This window comes from Hesperophylax consimilis, chromosome 3 (assembly GCF_061612785.1).
Source record: "Hesperophylax consimilis isolate HC1 chromosome 3, BYU_Hcon_1.0, whole genome shotgun sequence".
NCBI classification, from domain to species: domain Eukaryota; kingdom Metazoa; phylum Arthropoda; class Insecta; order Trichoptera; family Limnephilidae; genus Hesperophylax; species Hesperophylax consimilis.
The window spans coordinates 15,112,753-15,138,007 of record NC_142838.1 but is presented as its reverse complement, the minus strand read 5'-3'; the positions used below and the strand labels follow the sequence as shown (position 1 = coordinate 15,138,007).

General features: G+C 37.0%; 1 protein-coding gene across 1 annotated transcript in view; it reads right to left on the bottom strand.

Moving 5' to 3' along the window:
* Positions 1-25,255, bottom strand: part of LOC149425014 (cell adhesion molecule Dscam2-like) — a 410,035-nt gene that overhangs the window by 143,452 nt on the left and 241,328 nt on the right. Inside the window, exon 3 of the mRNA XM_089647439.1 lies at positions 16,614-16,756. Coding sequence (XP_089503565.1) covers positions 16,614-16,756 — 143 coding nt within the window. The remainder of the gene's footprint in view (positions 1-16,613; positions 16,757-25,255) is intronic.

The window sequence follows — 25,255 nt, the reverse complement described above, 5'->3', positions numbered from 1 at the left end:
AATAAAAAAATAAAAAATTATATGTGAGTAAGGTAGGGTAGGCAGTGCTTATAAGGCTGTATGGAATGCACGCTTCTGACAGTAGGTAAATCACCCATGTAGTAGGTAAATTAAAATTAATAAAGAATGTAAATTTATTAAATTTGGAAGTAAGGATGAACGAAGAATGAGTTAATGATGAATTTAAGCAAATCTAAAGTCATGGTTTTTGAAAGAGAGAGAGTACGAAAACAGTGTGCAATGTTGTTGCGAATGATGAATACTTGTAGCAGGTGAATGATTTTGTGTATTTGTATGTTTACGAGATACGGGAAGGCTGGTAAGATATTGAAAGAAGGGTAAATGCAGGAAACTCCATTAATGGAAGCCGAACGCGGTTGGCCCTTAAAAAAATGTCCAAATAAGCTGGCATTTCACAGTACAAGACATGGCACGATCAAATGAACCAGATACTTAGGTCAGGCCATGCTAAGATCGGTATAACATAAGAACATGTATGAAATGATGTTTGAATGTCAATGGAGCAAGGAGTTTGTGTCAAGACCGAGTTGTTTGGCGGTTCATCCTCTCCGCCTACTCCTGCGGAGAAACGACGTTATGGTTAGTTAGTTAGTTAATCGCAGGCCCTAAAGGAAATTATTTCCCTCATTATTATAAATAAATAAAAAAAAACGTGAAACTGAATACCATGTTATTATGGGCTTGTTGATCATTAATTACCATTACCAATATGGCTGCCGGTCTATCAGTATGGTGAAATAGGTATGTTAACAATAGCCAACCATGTGAGTTCCGTTGTTGGTTTTATGGGATGGTGTGTTCTTGCGTAAACATTGCATGATCTTAATGATAATACAGCAATAATTGTTTACAAACAGTGTATTATCATTACACTGTTTATGTTGTCAGAATGCTTCGTTAATTTCAATTTTGAACCATGCTAATATTTTCATATACGTAGAGGTTAATATGATGCCTGCTTTCTAGGTCTGATCCCTACCGAGAAAATAGATGAATATTGCATAACATTTTCCCAATGAAGAAATTCTCTGTAAAGCACTGTTTAAAATAGGTTGTGTATCCGGAATTCAGTTTTAATGATAATATATTTTTATTTATTTAATATTTTGTTGATGAATGTTTCCCATTACTATCTGTCCCGCTTTCATAGAAATGATATACAACTTTCAAAAATTATTTTAGCTCGATTAAACATAAACTTTATTTTGTAACGAATCCTCAAAACGTTAGTACTTTTTGATTAAGTACGACTGGTTCGACGGACTGGTATTGAATTATCCCTTACATCCGTTTGCCATTACTGGGCATTGCCAGAGGGTTGCTGTATTGTACCTAACAATAATACAGTGGGGTAGTGGGGACAAGGTTATATGCAACCCTTGTTCAATAGTCTACTCCTCTCTTAGAAGTCTGGGAGAGGACGCAATCTTTTATGTTTATTGGTGTTGAAAAGGTTTGACAAAGCTTTCCTTTCCAGTGAAAAAATATCCAATAACCATCTCGTTAAATTCTCATACCTGCAATTGTATTGTTTAGTCCTGCGGGATTATAATTAAGTATTCGATGCAATTCAAGGGAAAATATTCTATCATTATTTTGCGGCCTAGGGATGAATATTTTTCACAGAACTCATGCTTCGACTTTTGATTGTGATCTCGACACGATAAAAGGTGAAATTTTGATAAAGTTTTAATGGTAGTTAGTAAATTAGGATTTTCAATCCACTCCCTTTTATATCAAATTATTCTGACATTATTAAAATAGAGACGAGGAGCTGAAATAAATGATTTCAGCATCATCCCATGTAAGCGTAATTTTCTTAATAAAGTTGTCTAAAATTTCAGTGCCAAAGAAATATGTTGCGGCGTGATTGGACTGTAATTGCGGTATTTGTGATATTGTTTGATTGACTTACCAATATCTCCAAACTTTCGGCACCTTCCACTTTGCTCTGCTTTAATCACCGGTGGGGGTAATTGTTAGTATTGGAGGAGGTCAAGGAAAAGGAATAGTGATATTAGAATTGTGAAATGGTTCAATGCGTTATAGATTGCTATTTTTATGCACTATTTCACGGCGATATTTTGCAGTATGACATTTGCCGTTTACAGCGCGGCGCGGTGGTTTTGATAACTCAAGATAGGTTATGCGGAAAGCGGTTGCACTTGCGGCGCGGTTACTTAAACAACTGACTCATGTAGGTAAAAGGCGCGGAACGCGGGTGGGAAACAACTCGAACCAAATACTATGCAACAATAACTGGCCCGAGCATGCCCCCCGCCTTGACCAATGGTCAAAGTAACTAATACAACAAAGGAAAAAAATGAAAAACAAAAACACGTTATGAAAGGATTCAATAAACAATACTGAACCCGCGGTAGAACTAAATTCTAAATTAACTAAATCTAAGATAACGTTAAAGTTATTGTGTAGGCAGGGGACAGAGTTTAACGACTGCCCTGCGATATGTTCCGGAGTTAGTCTTAACGTCCGCAACGCGGATCACCCCATCTACGCCGGGGTGGACGTTTACCACTACGCCAATAGGCCATTGTAGTGGTGCGATATTGTCACTCTTAATTATTACCACGGTGCCTTTCGTTACTGGATTCGAATTTGTATTCCATTTCTGACGCGATTGCAGCGTGTTCAGATACTCCATTCGCCATCGATTCCAGAAAGTCTGGACGAGACGATCGACAAGATGTTTTCGTTGCAGCAAATTTACTGGCGCATCTGACAAATCAGCAGCGGGTAAAGATTGTAATGGAGTGAGCGTTAAAAAATGCGCGGGTGTTAAAGGCAATGGAGCCGAAACATCGGTAACGCTGAGCACTGATAATGGGCGTGAATTTAGAATAGCTTCAATCTGATGAAGAACCGTTTGCATCTCTTCGTACATGAGAAGAGATGTACCCACAACTTTATTTAAGTAACATTTAATGCACTTAATGTGACTCTCCCAGATCCCACCGAAGTGGGGTGCTTGTGGAGGATTCATCTTCCACTCGATACGGTTTTCCAACAAATTTTCTGAGAATTCTTTCTTGTAGTCCGGTGACTCTAAAAGTTCGAATAAAGCCTTCAAATGCGATTTAGCTCCTACGAAATTTGTCCCATTATCAGAATACATTACATTTACAGGCCCCCGACGGGATAGAAAACGTTTGAACGCGTTGAGAAAGACTTCAGTCGAGAGGTCTGAAGCGAGTTCAATGTGAACCGCGCGGGTCACCAGACAGATAAATAAGCAAATGTATGCCTTTTGGCTTCTAACACCCCGACGTCTATGCGGGATTATTTGAAGCGGCCCAGCGTAGTCGACGCCCGTGTGCAGAAAGGCCTCAGCTTCGCGGACGCGGCAAGCGGGTAAATCTCCCATTATTGGGAATTGCGGTTTGGCATTGACTTTAAAGCATGTATTGCACTGATGCACGCGTTTCCGAATCAAATTGCGCGAAGAAAGTATCCAAAACCTTTGCCTCAACAGAGACATAAGTAAGGTGGGTCCCGTATGCAAGTTCTTAGTGTGGTAATAATCTACTATTAAATCAACTATATGATCATGAGCGGGTAATAAAATAGGATGACGACTATCAAATTCGAGTTCGGCGTTTCTCAATCTGCCTCCTACTCTTAGGAGACCGTCCTGAATAAATGGATTTAATTTAGCAAGAACTTGCCGTACTTTCTTGCCGTCGTTCACTGATTTCATATCATCGGAAAAATGTACTTGCTGAACTGCCTTTATAATAGCGATTTCTGCAATGTCAATATGGCTTAACTCAAATTTACGCGGCAATTTCCTAATGAAGCGAAACACGTAAATGACAATTCGAATGAATGCGAGAAGCCAATGTGCATAATAAAGGTGACACGATTGTCTTGAGGCGATTATCGGTTTTAGGTTTCATTTCGGGTGGATCAGCTACACGAGAGCACAAGCCAAAAGTAGTTGGCTGTTCATACTGATTGGGTTTCAATTCCGGTAACTGTTCTGAATTTGCGTGCTTAAATGGTGAAACAGGCCACTCGAAATGCTGCTGGCAAAGCCATTTTGGACCATTCCACCAAATGTCATTTGCTATCAATTGCGATGGTAGCATACCTCTTGACAGGCAGTCGCTAGGGTTATCAGCACCTGCGACATGATAAAAATGACTACTGTTTAAATTTTCGTGTATTTTTGCTACACGATTGGCAACAAAGGTTTGCCAGCGGTGAGGTGATGAATGAATCCAACTTAAAGTTACAGTCGAATCAGAAAAGGCAAATGTTGAATGAATAGTAAACCTAGCGGAGTAATTATCAATTACCTTTTTTAACAGGTGCGATAACAATAATGCAGCGCATAATTCTAGGCGTGCTAAGGAGACGATTTTTAGCGGCGCTACCTTTGATTTTGCGCAAACTAATTGAACCTTAATTCGGTTATCAGGAGTGGTCACATGAGCGTATACCACTCCTCCTTTTCGCTGGCATCCGCAAATCCAACAAGTATTAACGTGCATCCTTCCGTGACTCCTATATGACGTGGAATACGAATCGACGATATTGACGGCAATTCCGCGTTGAACTGCTGCCACTGTTGTGATATCCTTGCGGGTGGGATTTCGTCCCAATCGATTTTCAAATTCCACAGCTCCTTTATTAGAAGCTTGGCTTGTACAATTATAGGTGCTACCAGACCCATCACGTCAAAGAGTCTAGCGACAGATGATAAAATATTGCGTTTCGTACAAGTTCGATTGTCTGGAGTAACTTCAAATGCGAAAATGTCATCCGAAGGATGCCATCGTAGCCCAAGGATTTTTAGCGATGCATCATTATCGAAAGTTACACTTTGCGACAGGCGAAGTTCCAATGGAACGTTTTCTAAAACTGTGCTGGAATTGGATGCCCACTTAGCGAGTTGAAAACCTCCTGACTGGAAGAGCTCAACCAACTCTTCAGCCGCGCGGATAGCTTCTTGCTCATTTAAAGCAGAGCTAGCGATGTCGTCTACATAAACATCTCTATTAATAATATCCTTTGCAAGAGGGAAACAAGCGCCTTCATCTAACATTAATTGTTTGATTGCTCGAAGGGCTAAGAACGGACTACATTTAAGACCGAATGTTACGCGATTGTATTGATAAGCCTGAAGCGGCTTTTGCGGATCGAATCTATATAAAATTCGTTGATAACGACGATCTTCTTTGCGAACATTTATACATAAATACATTTGACGAACGTCTGCGGATATTGCGATAGGAAAAAGGCGTAAATTCAGAAGAATGCAAAATAAATCATTCTGTAGGCTTGGTCCCGTGTGTAAAATATCGTTCAAAGATAAACCAGTTTTTGTCTTTGCGCTTGCGTCCAGAACCACTCTCACCTTTGTTGTCATTTTATCTTCACGCCTAACTGCGTGATGCGGGATTTAGTATGCGTTTTCTGACGGTAAGGCTTCCACCTGGGACAGATAACCTTTATGAATATGTTCTCTTATCACTTCATCATAAAGCGGTTTTAGTTCTGGCAGATGATTAAATTTTCTTTCTAGTGCATAAAACCGATTTTGCGCAGCTTGCAATGAATCACCTAAGTCACAAGGGTTGCTTTTGAATGGCAAAGCCACTTCATAAGAACCGTCCTCGAGGCGAGTTGTGGTGCCTTTAAAAATGTCTTCAGCTTCTTTTTCTTCGAGGCTGTGAACTGGTTCCGAACCAATATCTTCGATTTCCCAGAATTTTTGCATTAAGTTCTCAATTTCGTGCGTAGCGCAGAAAGTTAATGCGGTGTTTGGTTGAGAATTTACTGGGGCGTCACCCATAAAAACATAACCTAATGTGGTTTGAATCGCGACTGGGAAACCGGGGGTGATTATCTTATTTGGTAGCAACAGTTGAGAGAACAGACTGACGCCAATTAGCAAATCGATTGGGCCTGGCATTGCCCAGGTGTCGTCTGCCAGCGGAACATTTATAAATTTATATGACGTCAAGTCCACCTTGCAAGTAGGTAAATGAGCGGTAATTTTTTCTAAAACTAGAGCGGTTATGGAGTATTTGAAGTAGGGATCAATCCTAGATTGAATTGTCAATGTGACACTTCCTCTTATTGATTGCGTTTTGCCACCTAAACCCTGGACTGCGAAGCGCGTTCCTGAACTGACTGCCAGGCCTAATTTTTCACAACATTGTGAAGTTATATAATGTTTTTGTGAGCCTGGGTCTAGAAGACAGCGGACGGTATTCTCTTCACCGTTTCGATCAACAGTGTGAACTTTGGCGGTAGCAAGAACTTCAGTGGTTGCCCCTTGTCGCGTGGTTGCTGACATAGTACATATCGGCGGTTCTGCATCGTTAGGTTAAGTTTCTCCATTGGATGTGGAGGCGTTTGCTTGACTGGGTTTATCAAAATGAAGAAAAGTATGGTGCTTGCCATGACACTTATGACAAGTGCCTTTTGATTTACATTTTGTAGATGTATGTTGCGGGCTCAAGCAATTAAAACACAAAGATTTTTCCTTTGCGAAGGAAAACCTTTCCTTTGGTGATAATTTTAAAAATTGTGTACAAGTGTACAGTTGCGTGTGGTTCTCATTTTGACAATAAAGGCATTTTGATTGCGTACTCGTGTAAGTATGATGTGTGCGGAGTTGAGCTGTGCGACCAGTTCCACCGGAACTGGTTGAATGTGTGTTGGCGGTGTTAGGTCCACGAGTTGTTGAAGTTCGTTGCAGAATTTTGACCTGATCTTGCACAAACGACACCAATTGCTTGCAGGTGGGAATCTCAATTTCTCGAACTGAGAGCTCAAATGCTTGTGCAGTTTGCGACTCTAACTTCTGCAAAGCGCATTGTAGTAATATAAAATCCGAAAGGTCTTCTATTCCCAATTGTTTTAGTGCGGCGATAGATGCTGAATATTTTTCTATAAAAACTGTCAGATTGTTTGCGTTGTGAGCTACGGTTTTTGAATGAAATATGTTATTCAGATAATAAGTGGCAAGAGATCGCTTATCTTGATATTTATTGACTAGCGTATCCCAGATTATTTTATATGTGTCTCCAGTTGGCACTAAACCTGACGTAACATTTTTCGCGGTTCCAGTTAATTTTCCAATTAAATATTGTACGCGTTGCGAATTAGATAGTTGTGAATTTAAATGAACATTTGTTTTGAATGTTTCATAAAATAGGTGCCAATTTTCCATCCGTCCATCAAACGTAGGTAATTCTATAGCGGGTAACTTAATAAAATTATTATTATTAGTCGTAGCAGCACACGCAGATGTAGATGTTTGCGGTTTTGTAGCTAAATTTGGTTTTAAATTATTTCGTGCGCGAATAATACGTGTGTATAATTCTTCAAACTGTTCCCAGCTTGAATAATCTGGTTCAGAATTCGGGTCTGACGTAAGAGTATTCTCGTTAATTTGATCAATAATTAATTCAAATTTATTTTTAATTTCTAAAATACTTTCAGATTCTGACATAAACGCTTCACCTGAGCGTGACGCTTCGAAATTGATTGGCAAATTATTTGCAAGCAAAACTAAATTTTGAACCCTTTTTAGAATAATATCTCTTTTACCTTTTAGTAAAACTAATTGTCTTTTTAGTTTGTCTTCCATTTTTAGAATTATTTGCAAACTAAAAGTTTAATTATTTATAAAATAATGCGCAAGAAACACAAGTGTACTGGGCGACAATTTGTACTGACGAATTATAGTGGAGAAGTTATTTTCCAAATAATTAAATATATTGAGCGATACTCAAAGCGATGTTTATGTACGTACTTAGATTGGCATTAATACATATAGACGAATATATTACACTGTAGTATCTTTGCGATTTGCACCGAATAAATTTGCTACAACAACATCGATAAATAATTTAATTTCCCAAGATATCAAGGAGTACCTATACCTAGGCATGTAATTTCAAATAGCGGACGAGTATTGCTAACTGAATTCTTACACAAAATGAATGTAATTTGCGATTGAATAGGAACAAATATGGTTCTAGAATTACCAAAATGTAATTCTCAATTTAAATAATGCGGCTCGAATAGGACCAAATGTTGCGGCGTGATTGGACTGTAATTGCGGTATTTGTGATATTGTTTGATTGACTTACCAATATCTCCAAACTGTCGGCACCTTCCACTTTGCTCTGCTTTAATCACCGGTGGGGGTAATTGTTAGTATTGGAGGAGGTCAAGGAAAAGGAATAGTGATATTAGAATTGCGAAATGGTTCAATGCGTTATAGATTGCTATTTTTATGCACTATTTCACGGCGATATTTTGCAGTATGACATTTGCCGTTTACAACGCGGCGCGGTGGTTTTAATAACTCAAGATAGGTTATGTGGAAAGCGGTTGCACTTGCGGCGCGGTTACTTAAACAACTGACTCATGTAGGCAAAAGGCGCGGAACGCGGGTGGGAAACAACTCGAACCAAATACTATGCAACAATAACTGGCCCGAGCAAAATAATTATAATATCATTCCAAACTAATTTATCTCCCATGTGTAGGCATAGAATAATAAATAAGAACACAAGAAATGTCTTGTGGGCGTGTTTTGTGATCAATATTTCCATACAAAACTGTGATTCACAATGAGTGCTAAATTCAAATAAGATGGTGATATACAATTTCAGGCAAGTGTTAAGAGAGGCAGACCGCGTGCATAAAGGTCTAGAACCAAAAGGTACTTAGTCAGAAGCAGGTTGGTTTCAATTCAAATTTATATGGAAGGTAGTTATAGTTTTCTTCTTTATTCTATCCGTCTAAGGTGAATAACTATAATGACTCACAACACTCCCCAACTCAAACACGAGAAATAATTTCTCAATTGAGTTGGGCAATTTTTTGTTAAAAATTTCTAATTTTTTCGCAATCAGCCTCGAAATATCTACATTTGTAAATTATTGTAATGTGTTTATATATTACAATAAAAAAAAAATAAAAAAACTAAATATTTTGAAACAATTTTAAACTGTCTTTGGCCTTCGAACCGGTGGTTGTAGATTCAAAACCATTCATTTCATACAAAATTTTTACCTTTGTCAATTTCTTTACGTCTAATACAAACAATTCTAGATACAAGCACCAAGTTGTGTGACAATTATTTTTAGTCGTTGCAGATAAACAAAACCTTTCCAAGTTTGATACATTGATACGCTCTATGACTGATTATCATTCAAGGCAGGAAATTTGAAGGGCCATCTTCCAAGAGGCTTTGTTAGTACTTGAAGAGATAACCTAATTCCCTTGTATCGGAGTATGGACGGTAAATGCGGAAACCATCCCCATTCTAAGTTTCACCCATATTATATCCAGTAAAGCTTGTTTTCAGAAATAATGTGCTTTCAACGCTTGAAAAAAATGATATTTTAATAAAATAATAAATATTTTGTAATCGATTAATGATTAGTAAAAAATGTTACTATTGTACTTAATTTCGTCTTCATAAAAAAAAAACTATTTAAACAGTCGCCACCGCTGATAAATTTATGAAAATTTGTGATTGTGAACCCCTGCCTTATAGTAATTGGGGTGATTTCAAGAGGTAACTGGTAAGAGGAGTAAGTGCTCAAAGTGAGGCATTGTAATATGTGTGGCTTAAGGGATCCCATGGAAACTCTACCGCTGTTAGTATCCTGCCCGGTGCATAACGCTAAAGGGTATTTTGGCTTAAATTTGTACATGTTGTAATCATTTTTTGACTTTCCATTTCATTACGTTTTTGTTTTATTAATAAGTTTCCTCAAATATCAGAAGACTGTTTTTTTTTCAGTGCAGAAATTCTAGGACTAACTACCATAACACGTAACTCCCCATTACCCAGAAATCTAATAAAGTGTAAAAATGTTGATTCTTCAGTGTACGGACGTCTTCAATTTAACACTTAATTAATACAAAGAATTGCTGATGGGGAAATTCTGTTACGTACAAAAATTAATTAAAAATACTGACATGATTTGAGATTTTTATTCCCAAAAGTATTATAGTAAAAAAATGGGGTGTTATGCTGTGTTGCGCTACCTCCTTTTTCAACAACCATTTTGGAAGAAATTACAGTGTCCGAATAGTTTTGTCACATGTCTCATCTGCCCTGAAAATGGATACTGTAATGCAATCCGAAACGTGGGCTAAAGAAGGAGGTAGCGCAACTCGGCATAGATAATTTTCAATAATTAAAAAAAAAGGTTTTAGTAATACTATTGTACACGATTTTATAAACTTTTCCTGTGCAAAACCATGAAGGGGGCATTAAAATACATGTTCACGTGAAGCAGATGCTTTGTGATGTGAATTTATTATTTAAAAATTATAATAACTTAGTAACACCACTTTTTTGTAATCTTATATCAACCGTTATTCGCTATGACCGTAGCTTCTTCAGGGCTTCATAATAAAGTCATGAAGAAACTACAATTGTAGCAATATTGTTTTATTTAAAAATAAATAAATGTGGTCATTAAAAAACGGGACAAGCTTCACAAAAACTTACTCAATAATCCAGACATTCAAGCCCAAATATTTTATAAAAAGTACAGAAATATATGTAATAATATCATTAAAACCACAAAAGAAAACTACTACAAAGAAAAACTGTCCAGAGTCGGTAATAATAACAAACAAATTTGGAATATCGTCAAAGAAATATCTAACACTGATCACCCAGTACAACCAATCAATAAATTAAACATCAACGGCCAAGACACCTCCCTAAATGACCATCCAGACACTGTGACCAATCACATAAATGAATACTTTTGCAATATCGGTAAAAATCTAGCATCAAAGATTTTAAATAAGACATCAACCGATGAAAATGCCCTTGCCGACATTATCAATCAATGTGCCAGTGAAACAGATAATATACTTACCTTAAACCCGACCAACTACGATGAAATTTCTCAAACCATTAGACAGTTAAAGCCCTCTCATTCGTGCAATCATGACAAAATTTCCTCAACTATACTAAAAACAGTTGAACCCTTTATAATCCATCCATTAGTATATATCATAAACCTCAGTCTCACTAAAGGTGAATTCCCAAACAAACACAAACTTGCCCTAGTTCAACCAATTTTCAAGTCCGGAAATCCTACTGACATAACAAACTACAGACCAATTTCTATATTATCATCACTATCAAAAATTATTGAAAAAATAGTAAAAAAAAGACTTATCGACCATCTTACAAAATATAACATACTCTCGTCAAACCAGTATGGCTTTAGAGAAGGACTCAATACAGATTCAGCTATTTTAGAACTAACATCACATATAACACAAGCCTTAGACAAAGGTGATAAATGTCTGGCAATATTTCTGGATTTAGCTAAGGCATTTGATACAGTATCTCATCCAATCCTTCTAGCCAAGCTCAAAAAAATCGGAATAAAGAATAAGGCATTTGATTGGTTCAAATCGTACCTCACAGACAGAAAGCAATGTGTTAAGCTACCATCGCATAAACCATCCCATTCAACTAGCATTAACTTTGGTGTGCCACAGGGCAGTGTACTCGGTCCCACACTTTTTCTCATTTATATCAATGACTTATGTAAACTATCTATTATTGATGGCAATATAATCACTTTCGCCGATGACACTGCCCTAGTACTAAAAAGTAAGACATGGGAAGAAACATTTCACAGAGCGGATCTAACATTGCAAATTATTAAACAGTGGTTGGATGATAATCTACTCACCTTAAACATAACTAAAACGAAAAATATAACGTTTAGTCTTAATATTCCGAGTCAGCCTTCAATCAATCATACACTAAAAATACATTCTTGTAGAGATAACTCTAGTTGTCTGTGCAATCCACTAGAACGAGTAGATTCCATTAAATATTTGGGTGTAATAATTGACAATAAACTACGATGGGAAGATCACGTAATAAATGTTACAAACCGTATACGGAAACTGGCATATATCTTCAGGTCATTACGAAATATTCTTAATAAAAATACACTAAAAACGGTATACTTTTCTTTATGCCAATCAATTATATCTTACGGTATAATAGTCTGGGGAGGATGCTCTAACACGATATTAGATCCATTAATTAAAGCTCAAAAATTGATAATGCGGACTATTTACAAAGTACACTATATTCACCCCACGAAGGACTTATTTAACGACTTCAAAGTACTCAACATAAAATCCTTATACGTCAAAAACATATCCTCCTACTATAAATTCAAACATACGAAAAAAAATATTTTTGAATCGACCCATAATACAAGATATTCCAACAAATCGAATTATACTATTCCCCCAATAAAAACCTCAATGGCACAAAGACAATTTAACTTTCTTGCTCCAAAAATATTCAATAATTTAACGTTAGAAATAAAATCAATAGCCAAATACGACAGTTTCAGGAAAGCGCTCGGGGATTTTTTGATGTGTGATTGTTATAGTGTTAGTAGCCTATTCCAAGTACTCAGATAGAGGTGTATATATTGTTTATATGCGTGAGGATGCGTCATATGGGTGTATGTATACATGTGCTGTTATATGTATATAGGTATGTCTGCTGCTATATACACATGTGTGCTTGCATGCACACATATTAAAAATTATATATATAATTATGTACATTTTTACAATCTAATGCTAATTTACTTCTTTCTCCTTTCTAATTTCTATCTTCTACTTTTTATTACAATTTTTCCAAAATTTTAGCTTCATCTATAGTTACTAATTTCATATGTTTACACTAGATTTCATATTTCATACAAATTAATTACACTCAATTGGTCACCATGAAACAGGCAGCCGCCTAGTATGGTGATTCATTATATCTACTTTATGTAAATTTCATAATAATGTAACATGTATTAAATAAATAAAAAAAAATAAAAAAATAAATATTCTGAAACTAATGGATTCTTTACAAGAAAAGTTACACTTCATTTTTTTCAATGTTGGTCCAAATTTATGTAAAAACAATGATCTTTAAAAAAATATATTATGCTAAAATATTTTAGACATCACAAAATTAATCTTATATACCTAAAATTGAATACGAAATCAGAATATGTTTGAAATGGGACATGGTAAAAACCCACTTCCTTTTGATATAGCGAATTAATTAAAAATATATGTTGGTTCGATAGTTGTTCTTCTTCTTTCGTATGGTGGGGGTCAGAGGGGGACATCTAGATCTGCGAGCCATTTTAGGGCCTCAGGCGTCGCCATGTGGACCTCATCAATCCCGCCGGGGAATGAATGGAGCGGGCATTCGTTGACCACATGTTCGGTAGTCTGCACCGCACCACATTCACACATCGCCGACTCTTTAAGGCCCCATCTGTGCATCATGTAGGCACAGCGGCTATGGGAGCACCTTAACCTATTGATGGCGGACCAGGTTTTGCGAGGCAGTGAGAACCCAGGCTGTCTCTCGGTGGGGTCCTGTATGAGATGGGCATTTCCCACGTTGGCCGTTTGCCACTCAAGTTTCCACCTATCTTTGACAATTTTGACTGTCCTAAAACGGGAATTCCTCCTAGTTGGGCAGTCAAAGTATTTTTTATCTACATGTGTCATTGTATCATCACCTGTACTAAATAAATAAATAAAAAATAAAATAAATAAAATAAATCTTCTGGGGTGAGAGGTAGTCGGAGGAGCCTCTCTCCTTCCGCCCAGAAGGGCTTTCGGGACTTCAAGCGGCATGCCGGGTGGGAGACGACATCTTCGTGTAGAGGTATTGCGCTTTTTTGCAGCGCCTTCTTGTATTCCCTCAGTGTTGCAATTTCTCGCCTGATGTTTGGCGGGGTTATGTTTGCAAGTACGGGGAGCCAAGGGAGAGGAGTAGATTTTAAAGTCCCGCTGATGGTTCGCATTGTGGCATTAAGCTGAACGTCTACCATGGAAGTGTGGGCGCTTCTAGCCCATACTGGAGCACAGTATTCAGCCGTTGAGAAAACCAGGGCAATGGATGCTGTTCTGAGCGTGTTGGCGTCGCATTCCCAGCTAGTTCCAGCTAGCTTATTAACTAAGTTAAGCCTTGTCCTGGTTTTTTTACCCACTGTTTCCATGTGTTGCCGGTAGTTCAAGCTCCTGTCCAAAGTAACTCCGAGATAGCGGGGGTGGGGGTCATGGTAAATATTTTTTCCATCAAACTGAACACAGAGTTTGGCATCCGCTTGTGAATTGCTAATATGAAAAGCTGTCGCAACTGTTTTCGGCCCATTTGGCTTTAGTCGCCAATTGAGGAAATATTCTTCCAAAGCCTTTAGGTCAGAATTGAGGATATCTTCTGCTGCTTTAAGGGTTTTGGCTTGAGCTGTGACGGCGATGTCATCTGCGTAAGCAAATTTTCTGCCTTCAGTGTGAGGGAGGTCTCGAGTGTAGATGTTAAATAGCGATGGGGCCAGCACTGAGCCCTGGGCAAGGCCATTATTGAGGGGTATTTTTTTGCTTTTTCGCCCTCCTAGAAAAACCCTGAAGGTACGGCCAGTTAGCAGTTGCTCAATGAGTCGTACTGTGTTGCCATCCTCTATGGTGTCGTACAGTTTAACAAGGAGGCCTTTGTGCCACACCGTGTCGTAGGCCGCAGAGAGATCAATGAACGCTGCCGCAGTCTTCAGCCGTTTCTGGAAACCAGATTCAATGTGTGTTGTCAGTGCTAACACCTGATCGCAGCAGTTACGGCCTGGTCTGAAGCCAGTTTGCTCTTGTGGGACCACTTTCTCCAAAATTGGAGTAAGTCTGCGGAGCACAACTCGCTCAAGAAGTTTGTACATGGTACTTAAAAGTGAAATTGGCCGGTAGCTGTTCGGATCCTCTGCTGGCTTGTTGGGTTTGAGGATCGCAATAACCTTAGACTTTCTCCAGGTATTTGGTATTTCTCCAGTTTTGAAAATTTCAGTAAATAGTTTTGCGATCCATATTTTTGTCCGTGGTCCAGCATGTTTCAGAAAGTCTGGGAGAACTCCATCACATCCAGCTGCTTTCCCAGCTTTTGTTGAAGTGAGGGCGATATCTACATCGTCAGCTGTAACGGCGACCACAGTGTTGGGGTTCACCGGCCATTTTAGCCGCGCCGCCTTCAGAGATTTTTGGACCTGGTGGTTTATGTTAGACCTTGTTGTCGTTTTTGAACTACGGAGTAGTTGCTGAGCAACAGCATTTGGTGACACTTTGGGCATTGTTTTAGTTGGCTGATCTGCAGCTCCAAGTCACCTTAGTGTTTGCCATGCTTTTCTGCTCGAGTGCTCGAAATTCATTTCCTCCATTAATTCATTCCACCGTTTCATACGCCCGTCGTCCAGAGACTGGAGAAGGTCAGAGGCAGTGTCTGGGTCATTCGTCCTCTCGAATTCGGCTAGAAGCTGTTCACTTTCTGAGCTCCATGTTAAATAGCTTTTCACTTTTCTGTAGCCTCTAGGTATAAATTTCTTTGCGGCTATAAATAAAAAGTTTGAAAAACGGTCGTAGGAATTCGGCTTTGGTGGTATGTTATCCACAACCCTGTCAACATATTCCGAGAAGTCTCGCCATTCTGCCTTTCTTAGATTCCATCGCGGCAACGGATTGCTGGAAAAAAACGGAATCTGTATGCCTATGCTTAGCATGACTGGCCTGTCTTGGCTATGTGGGAAACTGTTCAATATAGTTCTCGAAGCCCTCATAGGTTTTCCGTCCGGCGCTGTAGAGACAAAACACAAGTCTGGCGTATATTCACGTCGCCATCGCGCAGAGAAAAATGTTCCCTTTTGCTTAGCATCGTAAATAAGTTGGCAATCCTGTGCTGACGCCCAATTCGTGATCTGCTCTCCAGCTTTATCGGTCGTCGAGTAGCCCCATAGGAAGTGGTGGCTGTTGAAATCTCCCACATACACCGCCGGGTGATTGTATGCAGGAAGAGCTGGTGACTGCCATAGTTCATTGGGAGGTTTGTAGATATTAAATACAGCGAGTTTTCCAACCTGAATTCCGATAGTTGTAAGTAATAGACTCAATAAAGTAAATTAACAAATTTGCTTGTTGAAAATAAATAACTTTCCAATATTCTGCAATGTGTGGAACAATTCAATACAGTCAAAATCGTGCGACATGACATAAACGAAGCGTTCTAACTTTGGCGAAAATGCCCTTAAATAGCTTATTGTTAAGAAGAAATGGTAATTTTTTGAAAACTTTGAGCTTTTTGTAGCTTGGCAATTCAACAAACAAACAAATTTTAATCTTTTTTTATTATTTATATCCGCTGTAATGTATCCAAAGTAAAATAAAAATGATTTTTTTCGTGAGGCTAGTTTGGATTTAATAGCTTTTAATTTTCTTTAAAAAAATATATGTATATGTACAGTCCGGTTGGTTGGTTTAGTTGCGAGAAGTTCTGATTCCCACTGAGGTGATCTAAGTTCAACCCTCTGAAAGATAAGTCCTCCATTTACCTGTATGCCGTTAACATGCCAAAATGTCAGTTTCAAACATTTAACATTTATCTAAAATTTGACTGACTTCCTTCCTAGGATGAACAATCAGGGCTGTGCTAAATAACGATTCCACATTACGTTTATAAACATTTTCAGGTATGCGTATTTGTATATCCTTACCCGCAATGACGCGCACCTCCCGGGACAGCGCTATGCCGGCGCTGTTGGACGCCCGGCAGCGGTAGGTGGCAGCGTGGACGTCCTGGCGGAAGCTCGAACCCGGAAAGGCGGGGAAAACCAGGGAAGCGTTATCCAGGATTACCCTGCGGACAGAATTATTATCTCTTTTAATGTGCCGTGCTTTTTAATGGTCTTTGTGATCTAATATTGTGCTTTATTGAATGCTTGTGTAGTGTTGTTGAAATTTTAACAAAATTTCTTTAGTTTAAAATAATACGTGTTGCTTCATGTATTTATGTACATGCTAAAAAATCCCAATTTCGATATATTAGACAACGGGGTGCAACAGTAAGGTCAAATTGTTTCCAAATAATATTAAAAGAAATCTAAAAATAGATAAATGATACATGAAAACGTTTACATTTTTAATGGCCCCAATACAATATAAAACTTTATCCCGTCCCGTTGGCGTCATGTATCTTTTATCAGGAGATTTTTCAATGTGGATGAGTATCAGGCTAATAATTATTGCTTATAAACATAATTGTTACCCTTTGTGCTATGCATAAAAAATCTTGTCTTAAAAACATTAGTTTACCAAAAAAAAATAATAATAAAACTTTTTCCTTAAACACACTTTTTATACAAATATTTTGAGTTCCCTCACAGTAAATTACAATCCAATCAGGTAAAATAGTCACAATTCTTAATATAAATGACAATCTCCTTGGTCGAATGGTTAAGATTCACTACTATGATCCAGATATCACGGGTTCGTATCCCGGCCAGGATATTTTTTTAATGTAAAATAATATATAGAATAAACTTAGGTGGTGAAAGATCATTCAAAACCGAAACGTTGCTTGAAATAGCTTCAGCTGTGTTTGGTGACAGGTTTTGAAGAGCCAGGTACTTTCCAACCATTCTTTTTTCTTTTTCTTTCCCTTTCACACTCCGTTTAGCCTCACAAAATACCCCTATCGGGGTTGCCATAGACCAAATAGCTCCAGACAGTTGGGAGAAATTGAATTTAAAATGACATTGAAAACTGTGGAAAGAAAGAAAAAATGATGGAGGTTTAACTTGTAACTAAAATAAATACTTACGAAAATCCTTTTATTTTTTACTCTGGAAAGAAGCGCAAATACAAATTCCTAGATGATTTTCAATTTATTTTAGATGATGATGTAATGTAATAAAAACATATCAATTTAATAAATTCCTCTTTTCCATCTTTCCCTTCTCCAGTTCCAGAGCATGTTTTAAAACTGACATGGATATCGTCATTATTATTATTACATAAAGTAATTTTTTTACATTTTCCCGACTGAGACCCTTCCACGAGAGTTTTTATCTTTGGCGATGTTTAATTTTAAAGAGGGGTGTGATTGAACATAGTTCTTCAAGAGCTTAATTAAGAGGGAGGAAAGTTGGCCACCCTTTTGACTGGACTCTTATGTCAACTATGCACGTTGACTATATATATTATAAATCACTGTTACACTGATTATTTTCACTAAAATGATGTTGAAAACAAAACACACAGCATTCCTATAAACTGTCTTTCAATGATTTTAACCAACGATTGTTAGGAAAGATAAATCAGTGAAACAAAATTACCGTTTTTGCAGAGACGATGTTTTTATCAGGTTTCTAGTCATTCCAGAATATTATTTTTCCGTTATGTTATTACTGAGTTGAAATTCACAAAACATTGTTATCTGTGAAATATGTACTAACCGTATAGGTCACGTTGACATCCTTGACACCCTTCCCAATGTTCGACGCTTTTTTCTGACTGTATCAAAAAAAATCATAATATAGCGGACATTTTTAAAACAATTACGAACTGGAATGCGGCCTTTGCCATTTTACAAATGGATAAAATGTGAATAATTGCAAAATATGTAAAAAACAGAAAAAATTGTGCGCAATTTGAAAACCTATTGAAAAAAAACATCTACATTTTAAACTGTAGGAATGTTGGTAGGTAGGCAAGCCATCTATTGTAGCAGGGTTGTTTAGGCAAAGTGAATGAAAAAGGTATTTTCATCAAATTTAAATTCCTAAAGAACAAAAAAATGTTTTGACATGAGATGTCTATATTGTCTGAGGTTTTTAAACTCCTTTCTATGAGGAGGTTGATTTGAAAAAAAAACCTTTGAAACTTGCATAATTTTAATGCATTTAACCGTACTATTTTATTACGGACCTTTTTAGTTAATTCCGCATAACTTATTTTGAAAAGGTTATATTTCGATGCCCGGTGTAAGTATTATTTTTATCGATTCATTCGACTGTTGGTTGAGCGTCCCACCTATTTGCGGACTAAGGACGGGTTGTTTCGGAAAATTTGAACAATTCATCAAATTTCAACGTTAATTTGCGAGTTCTGTGAAAGATATTTTCTAGTTCTGTTATTATTTCAGTTCTGTCAAGCAACTAGCCTATAATGATATAATATCAGAACTTGAATAGGACTTTTACAGAACTCGCAAATTAACGTTGAAATTTGATGAATTGTTCAAATTCTCCGAAACAACCGGTCCTAAGTATTATTGCACTGTGATTTACTCTTCAAACAAAACGACAGTACATCTATTTCAATTTCACTTTTTTCGGTAATGTATGAATGCAAATCTTTCAAGCGTAAATTAACCCTCTTTCCGACTGTGATCGAGCTGAAACTCGTCAGATAGGCTCGTTATCAATGATAATGTATTCTTACAACTTTTGGTGGCACTCACGCACACGCGTACACACACACACACATACATTAAATAATTTGATATATCGGAGGCGTATGTAACTACAAACTCCTGTTAACAAACTTGTCTCTACTCCCGTCATTTTAAAAAAATTGCCTATAATGTGTCTGAAAAAATACAACATTATAGGATACATCCATTTTTGTGCCTTGACAGAAGAAAAATATATCTACGTTTTTAAAACCCTTTTATATCAAGAAAAATAATTTCGTCTACACAGTCCCGTTGGGACCATAGACTCCAGAGACTGCCAGTGCCCAGGTAGTCGATACTATAAAAAATTGTATTTAAAGTCAAATACAGACAAATCATTGAATGAGGAAAAGTTTGAATATTAATAAATCGAATTTGTTCGGTAAACCCGCCGGCCATCCCCTCTTGCCCCGCGAATCCAATTGTTATTATTTTTAAATTATTCAAAATAAAATAATTAACCATCATCAGTAGGTTCCTCAGGTACCCACTAATAGAATTAATAGATTTAGATGTATTTACATTTTATAAAGGCCACATAAATAATATGTAGAAACATTAAAAAAAAAATTGCATCCAAATGTCTCAAAATGTAAATAATCGTTGTTTTTTAAAAATATCCATTTTAATTTCACTTTTATTTTCGGTAATGTATAAATGCAAATCTTAGAAGCGTAAATTAACCCCCTTACCGACTGGACTGTGATCGAGCCTAAACTCGTTAGATAGACTCGTTGTTGATGACAATATATTTAGACAACTTTTGGTGGCACTCACGCACACACACACTCCATCACACACACACACAAACACCCTCTCACACACACACACACCCTCACACACACCCTCACACACACCCTCACACACACACACACACACACACGCGCGCGCGCGCAAGGAAACACGCATTTCCCTGAAATTGGCTACTAGCCGGCCCAACAGATGGCCCGAAAATAGTTGTATTATAGGAAAAAAATGTTTTTTACTACGGGTTAATTTGTTATCCATCACCATAAAATAAGCAAGGGTCTCTGTAAAATGATTTACCTGTAGCATTATTCATTTCCAGATCACGTTTAACGAAATCTATTAAAAATATTATGATTGCAAGAATTCAAGCGTACAATAAGTGGCGATAATCCGGAGCCAAATGACCATGAAAAAATCACCCTAAACATAATTTATTTAAAAAAATAATAATTGTACTCATCCATCTTCATTTGGTCCGGTGATATTTATACCGCTTTATATTCCATTTCACTTTTTCAGGAAAAAAAGTCGGCAACACTGATATTAACATTAAAATATTCATGGAATCCCGCAGTCTTTCCGGACCGAATGTGGAGTTCCGCGCGGCACACACCATTATTTCGGGTACGTTTCATTCTCTCTTTTAAATTATGATTGCGAAATAAAACGCTTTGTACCAACGGAAAAACGAGGATCAATGCCGTGCCGTGGTGACGAGCGCTGGCGGCACGGTCTAGACACGGGTAGAATAATTTATACGATTTTCGACATTGGAAGTTAATATTTTGTCTCTTCAAACTCTACCTGATCATCACCAGCAACAATCTCCGATGCCAGAAAAAGCGCTAGCAGCGAAGAGCGATCGAGCGCAGTGAAATTGATTTCAATTGAACGATGGGTCTGCTATTTTCGGATTGATTTTTGATGTTTTCAACTGCATTTCTCAAAGCAAAACTTTTTTTTTTTTTTTGCATATTTTACATCAAAGAAGAGTCACGCTGGCCTTTCCTATGTAGCAAAAGAAGACGTATCTTATACCGAAGCGTTGGTTATAGGACGTCCACCCCACGGATGCTTCCCAAAAGGTTTTACATAGTGTACCCGGAGGAGTCCCCAATTATAGCTCCTCCCGTCACCCACCAACTGAAGCTACGAAGCAAGACAGGGACCCTGTTCTACACGATCCTACATCCCAGCAGCCCCGCCCCAAAGACTCGGAGGCCTTCTATCCAGAAGCCTCTCGTCATCCTGATGAAGAAGCTCATCATCCTGATGGAGGTTATCACGGCCACTCTCGATGGATAATTCCGAGGTGGTGAGAGTCCTTCTGTGGAATGCTCACAACATCCGCCTCAAGTCTGATGAACGGCTCGCTCTGACAAACGACACAAATATCGATAGCTTTGCATAAATATTGCAAACAACATGAGACTCAGAACCAACTTAAAGAGACTACACGACAAAGAACAATTAATACTGACTTTGGACAAATTTACACACACGTTTTTACTAATCGTTAAAGATGGGTTGTTTCATAGAATTTGAACAATTCATCAAATTTCATCGTTAATTTGCGAGTTCAAGTTCTGTTAATATGTCAATATAGGGCAGTTACTTATACTTGACAGAACATGAAAAGATCTTGAAAAGAACTTTCACAGAACTTGAAATTCAAGTATGAAATTTGTAGAATTGTTCAAATTCTCCGAAACAACCCGTCCTTAGACTAGTAAAAAATATAATAATAAATAAACTCATACATGAAATTGGACAATACATAATATTCCCCGAGCGACTTTACCTTTACATATAAGTATACTCACAGACTACCCAAACATATCCAAACATTAATAAAATATATATTTGCTCGAAATACCTTTTTACAAAAAATTAAAACCGATTTAGTAATAGGTTAAATGATGTTTTTAAAGTTACACTGTATAACACCAGACTTGCGCAAAGACATGCGTATTTTATAACACCAAAAATGTATAATGCTCTCTATAAGACTACAGAAATTGAATTAAAGAATAAATCCTCCTACAAAAAATATAAATGTAATAAATCTTGGATAAATACAATTGATACAAACATTTACTACCTGTAACATCTGACCTGCTGTAACAACTGAACTGATGTATCTTAAAATTTTTTTATTTTTATTATTTTTCTAATCTTCTTATATATATGTGAGTAAAATTTTTAACTTTAACAAATGGTTGGTTTTTTTGGTTGTTTTTCGGTTTTTTGGTTATTTTGTCAAATGAGTTTTACTTTAATTTTTAACGGTTTGATAAATCATAATGAGTCTTGGATGAATACCATTGATACAAACATTTACTTGCCGTAACATCTGACCTGATGTAACATCTGACCTGATGTAACATCTGACCTGATGTAACATCTGACCTGATGTAACATCTGACCTGATGTAACATCTGACCTGATGTAACATCTCACCTGATGTAACATCTGACCTGATGTAACATCTGACCTGATGTAACATCTGACCTGATGTAACATCTGACCTGATGTAACATCTGACCTGATGTAACATCTCACCTGATGTAACATCTGACCTGATGTAACATCTGACCTGATGTAACATCTGACCTGATGTAACATCTGACCTGATGTAACATCTGACCTGATGTAACATCTGACCTGCTGTAACATCTGACCTGATGTAACATCCGACCTGCTGTAACATCTGACCTGATGTAACATCCGACCTGATGTAACATCTGACCTGATGTAACATCTGACCTGATGTAACATCCGACCTGCTGTAACATCTGACCTGATGTAACATCCGACCTGCTGTAACATCTGACCTGATGTAACATCTGACCTGATGTAACATCCGACCTGCTGTAACATCTGACCTGATGTGACATCCGACCTGCTGTAACATCTGACCTGATGTAACATCTGACCTGATGTAACATCTGACCTGCTGTAACATCTGACCTGATGTTACATCCGACCTGCTGTAACATCTAACCTGACGTAACATAACATTTTTAATTTTATTTTTTTTTCTATATTTTTCAATCATGGCTTTTGCATTGTTATTCAGTAAACACTGATTTGTTTATATTTTTAATTTTATTTTATAATCTTCTACAAAGATAATGTATGTATATGAGTAAAATTTTAACTGTTAATAAACACAAGTATACCCACGAACTGGCGATGCCTATGTGGGATTTTTTTTGGTTAATCTGCTAAATGTATTATTCTTTACTTTTTAACTGTTTATATAAAAAAAGTGTAAAATTATACCAATGTATGTAACAGAAAAATACAGAAAAAATAGACATACACACACACAACAATACACTGGCTGTGGAAATATGAGAAGGAGTTTTTCTTATCTTATTCCTACAATACAAACCTTATTACAAAGTATTAAACATAATATAATCTTCATTACGTATGCTTTGCAGATTTCTGTTGGCGTAATCTGTTTTATCTCGTAGTTACTCACAATAGCTACTACGCATTTCCAAACCGTCTATGTAATTTAATTGCTTTACCCCGCATGCGGTAACAACGGGTGCAGTTCATGAATTGTGTACTGTTTGTCTCTTTTGTACATTTAAAATGGACTACTTTCATGACCGGTGTACAGTTGTACAATTCAACATACATACGTTTTACTCTTGTTCAACCCAACACAAAGTATAGTTATTCAAACAACACCGCCAAAGAAATTAAAATATATGTAAATATATTGTACCACGAGAGCAAATACAAAAGAGGGTAAAAACGAGCAACAATAAGGTGAGTCTTTTTTATACCCACTGTACTCAGTACTGGTATTTTATTTACTAATTTGTAAATAGAACACGTGTTGTTCTAAAGCGATACTCACTTGAACGAATTCCTTTTCTTACTCGATAAATTTACCTCTACCGTAATTCAAAATTTATTTCGCTCTGTTCTCTACGAGGGGTCCTTCAAAAGAACAGTTCGTCATCGGGGTAACTTTTTTTTATTGCTCTATTAAAGGGACCATATGTTTTCAGCGTTGCCGAAGTGAATTAAAAAACATATATATTTTTTTGAGTAACTCAATACTTGATATCTTTAGAAAAATGTTTAGGTGAAAGGTTTTTGCATTACCAAACGCTCGTTTATCAAGTATTCGAATCTGATATAAAATATTGCAAATTTATTGAAAATCTCTTCAAATTATTCGGGATTATTATTTTTTTTAAATGGGACTATTTGCCTTTAACGAATGAATTGATAAATTTCCTAGTAAAATATCAGTAAAAAACGAATGTGTTTTGGCAACGTCAGAACACGTGTTCATACAAATCCTGATTCCGTCATGATATTTAATAGGAAAAAACACGTTTTTTGATATATTCTGAATGACTAATATTCATTTCGCACTTTGTTATTACACGATAACAGGATAAGTGCAGCTATGTGAAAAAGTGTTTCGATGTTTTATGAAAGCAGTGATAGTTTATTGGGAAGTGGCGTGCTGTCACTCATGCAAATGCAATAAATACTCAGCAGTACACAGTTTTCTCCGTGTATGCATCGTCCATTAAAAAAACGCTGCCTATCCGGGGACAAGGAATATTTCAAACTTCGATTCCATTGTTTTGTGAAATTCAAATAATAAAAATTCTACCTTTAACCTGGTCAGTACCGCAGTGTGTACAATTCAAAGGGTTATTTTTAAACTTAATCAATAAAGATGCTGCCGTGAGTTCTGGAATCTTTTGTGTGATTCGAAAAAATTTCATCATAAATACGCGCGAAGATGATCAATAATAAATTTTGGTTAGCTACGATTTATTTGACTTGTGCTTAGTGAAAGCTTAATTAATTAACCTAAACATGAACTAATAAAGATATACAAATCCTTCGAAAGCAAATCAATAAGATATTTAACGATTTAACGATATCTCTTTAAATTGCGTGCTAAGAAAACCCTTGGAGGGAAAATACAAAACACTATTTAAAATAATACAAACTTACTAAGCATAAAGCTGTTCTTCTGAGGGGTACAAAAAATTATAAACCACCACACGAATTAATCTATCCTTGCCCACACTTCTTACTTCATACAAAGCCATACTCGATTCATGTGACCATATTCCTCTGATGTTCCAACTCTTGACGTGACCC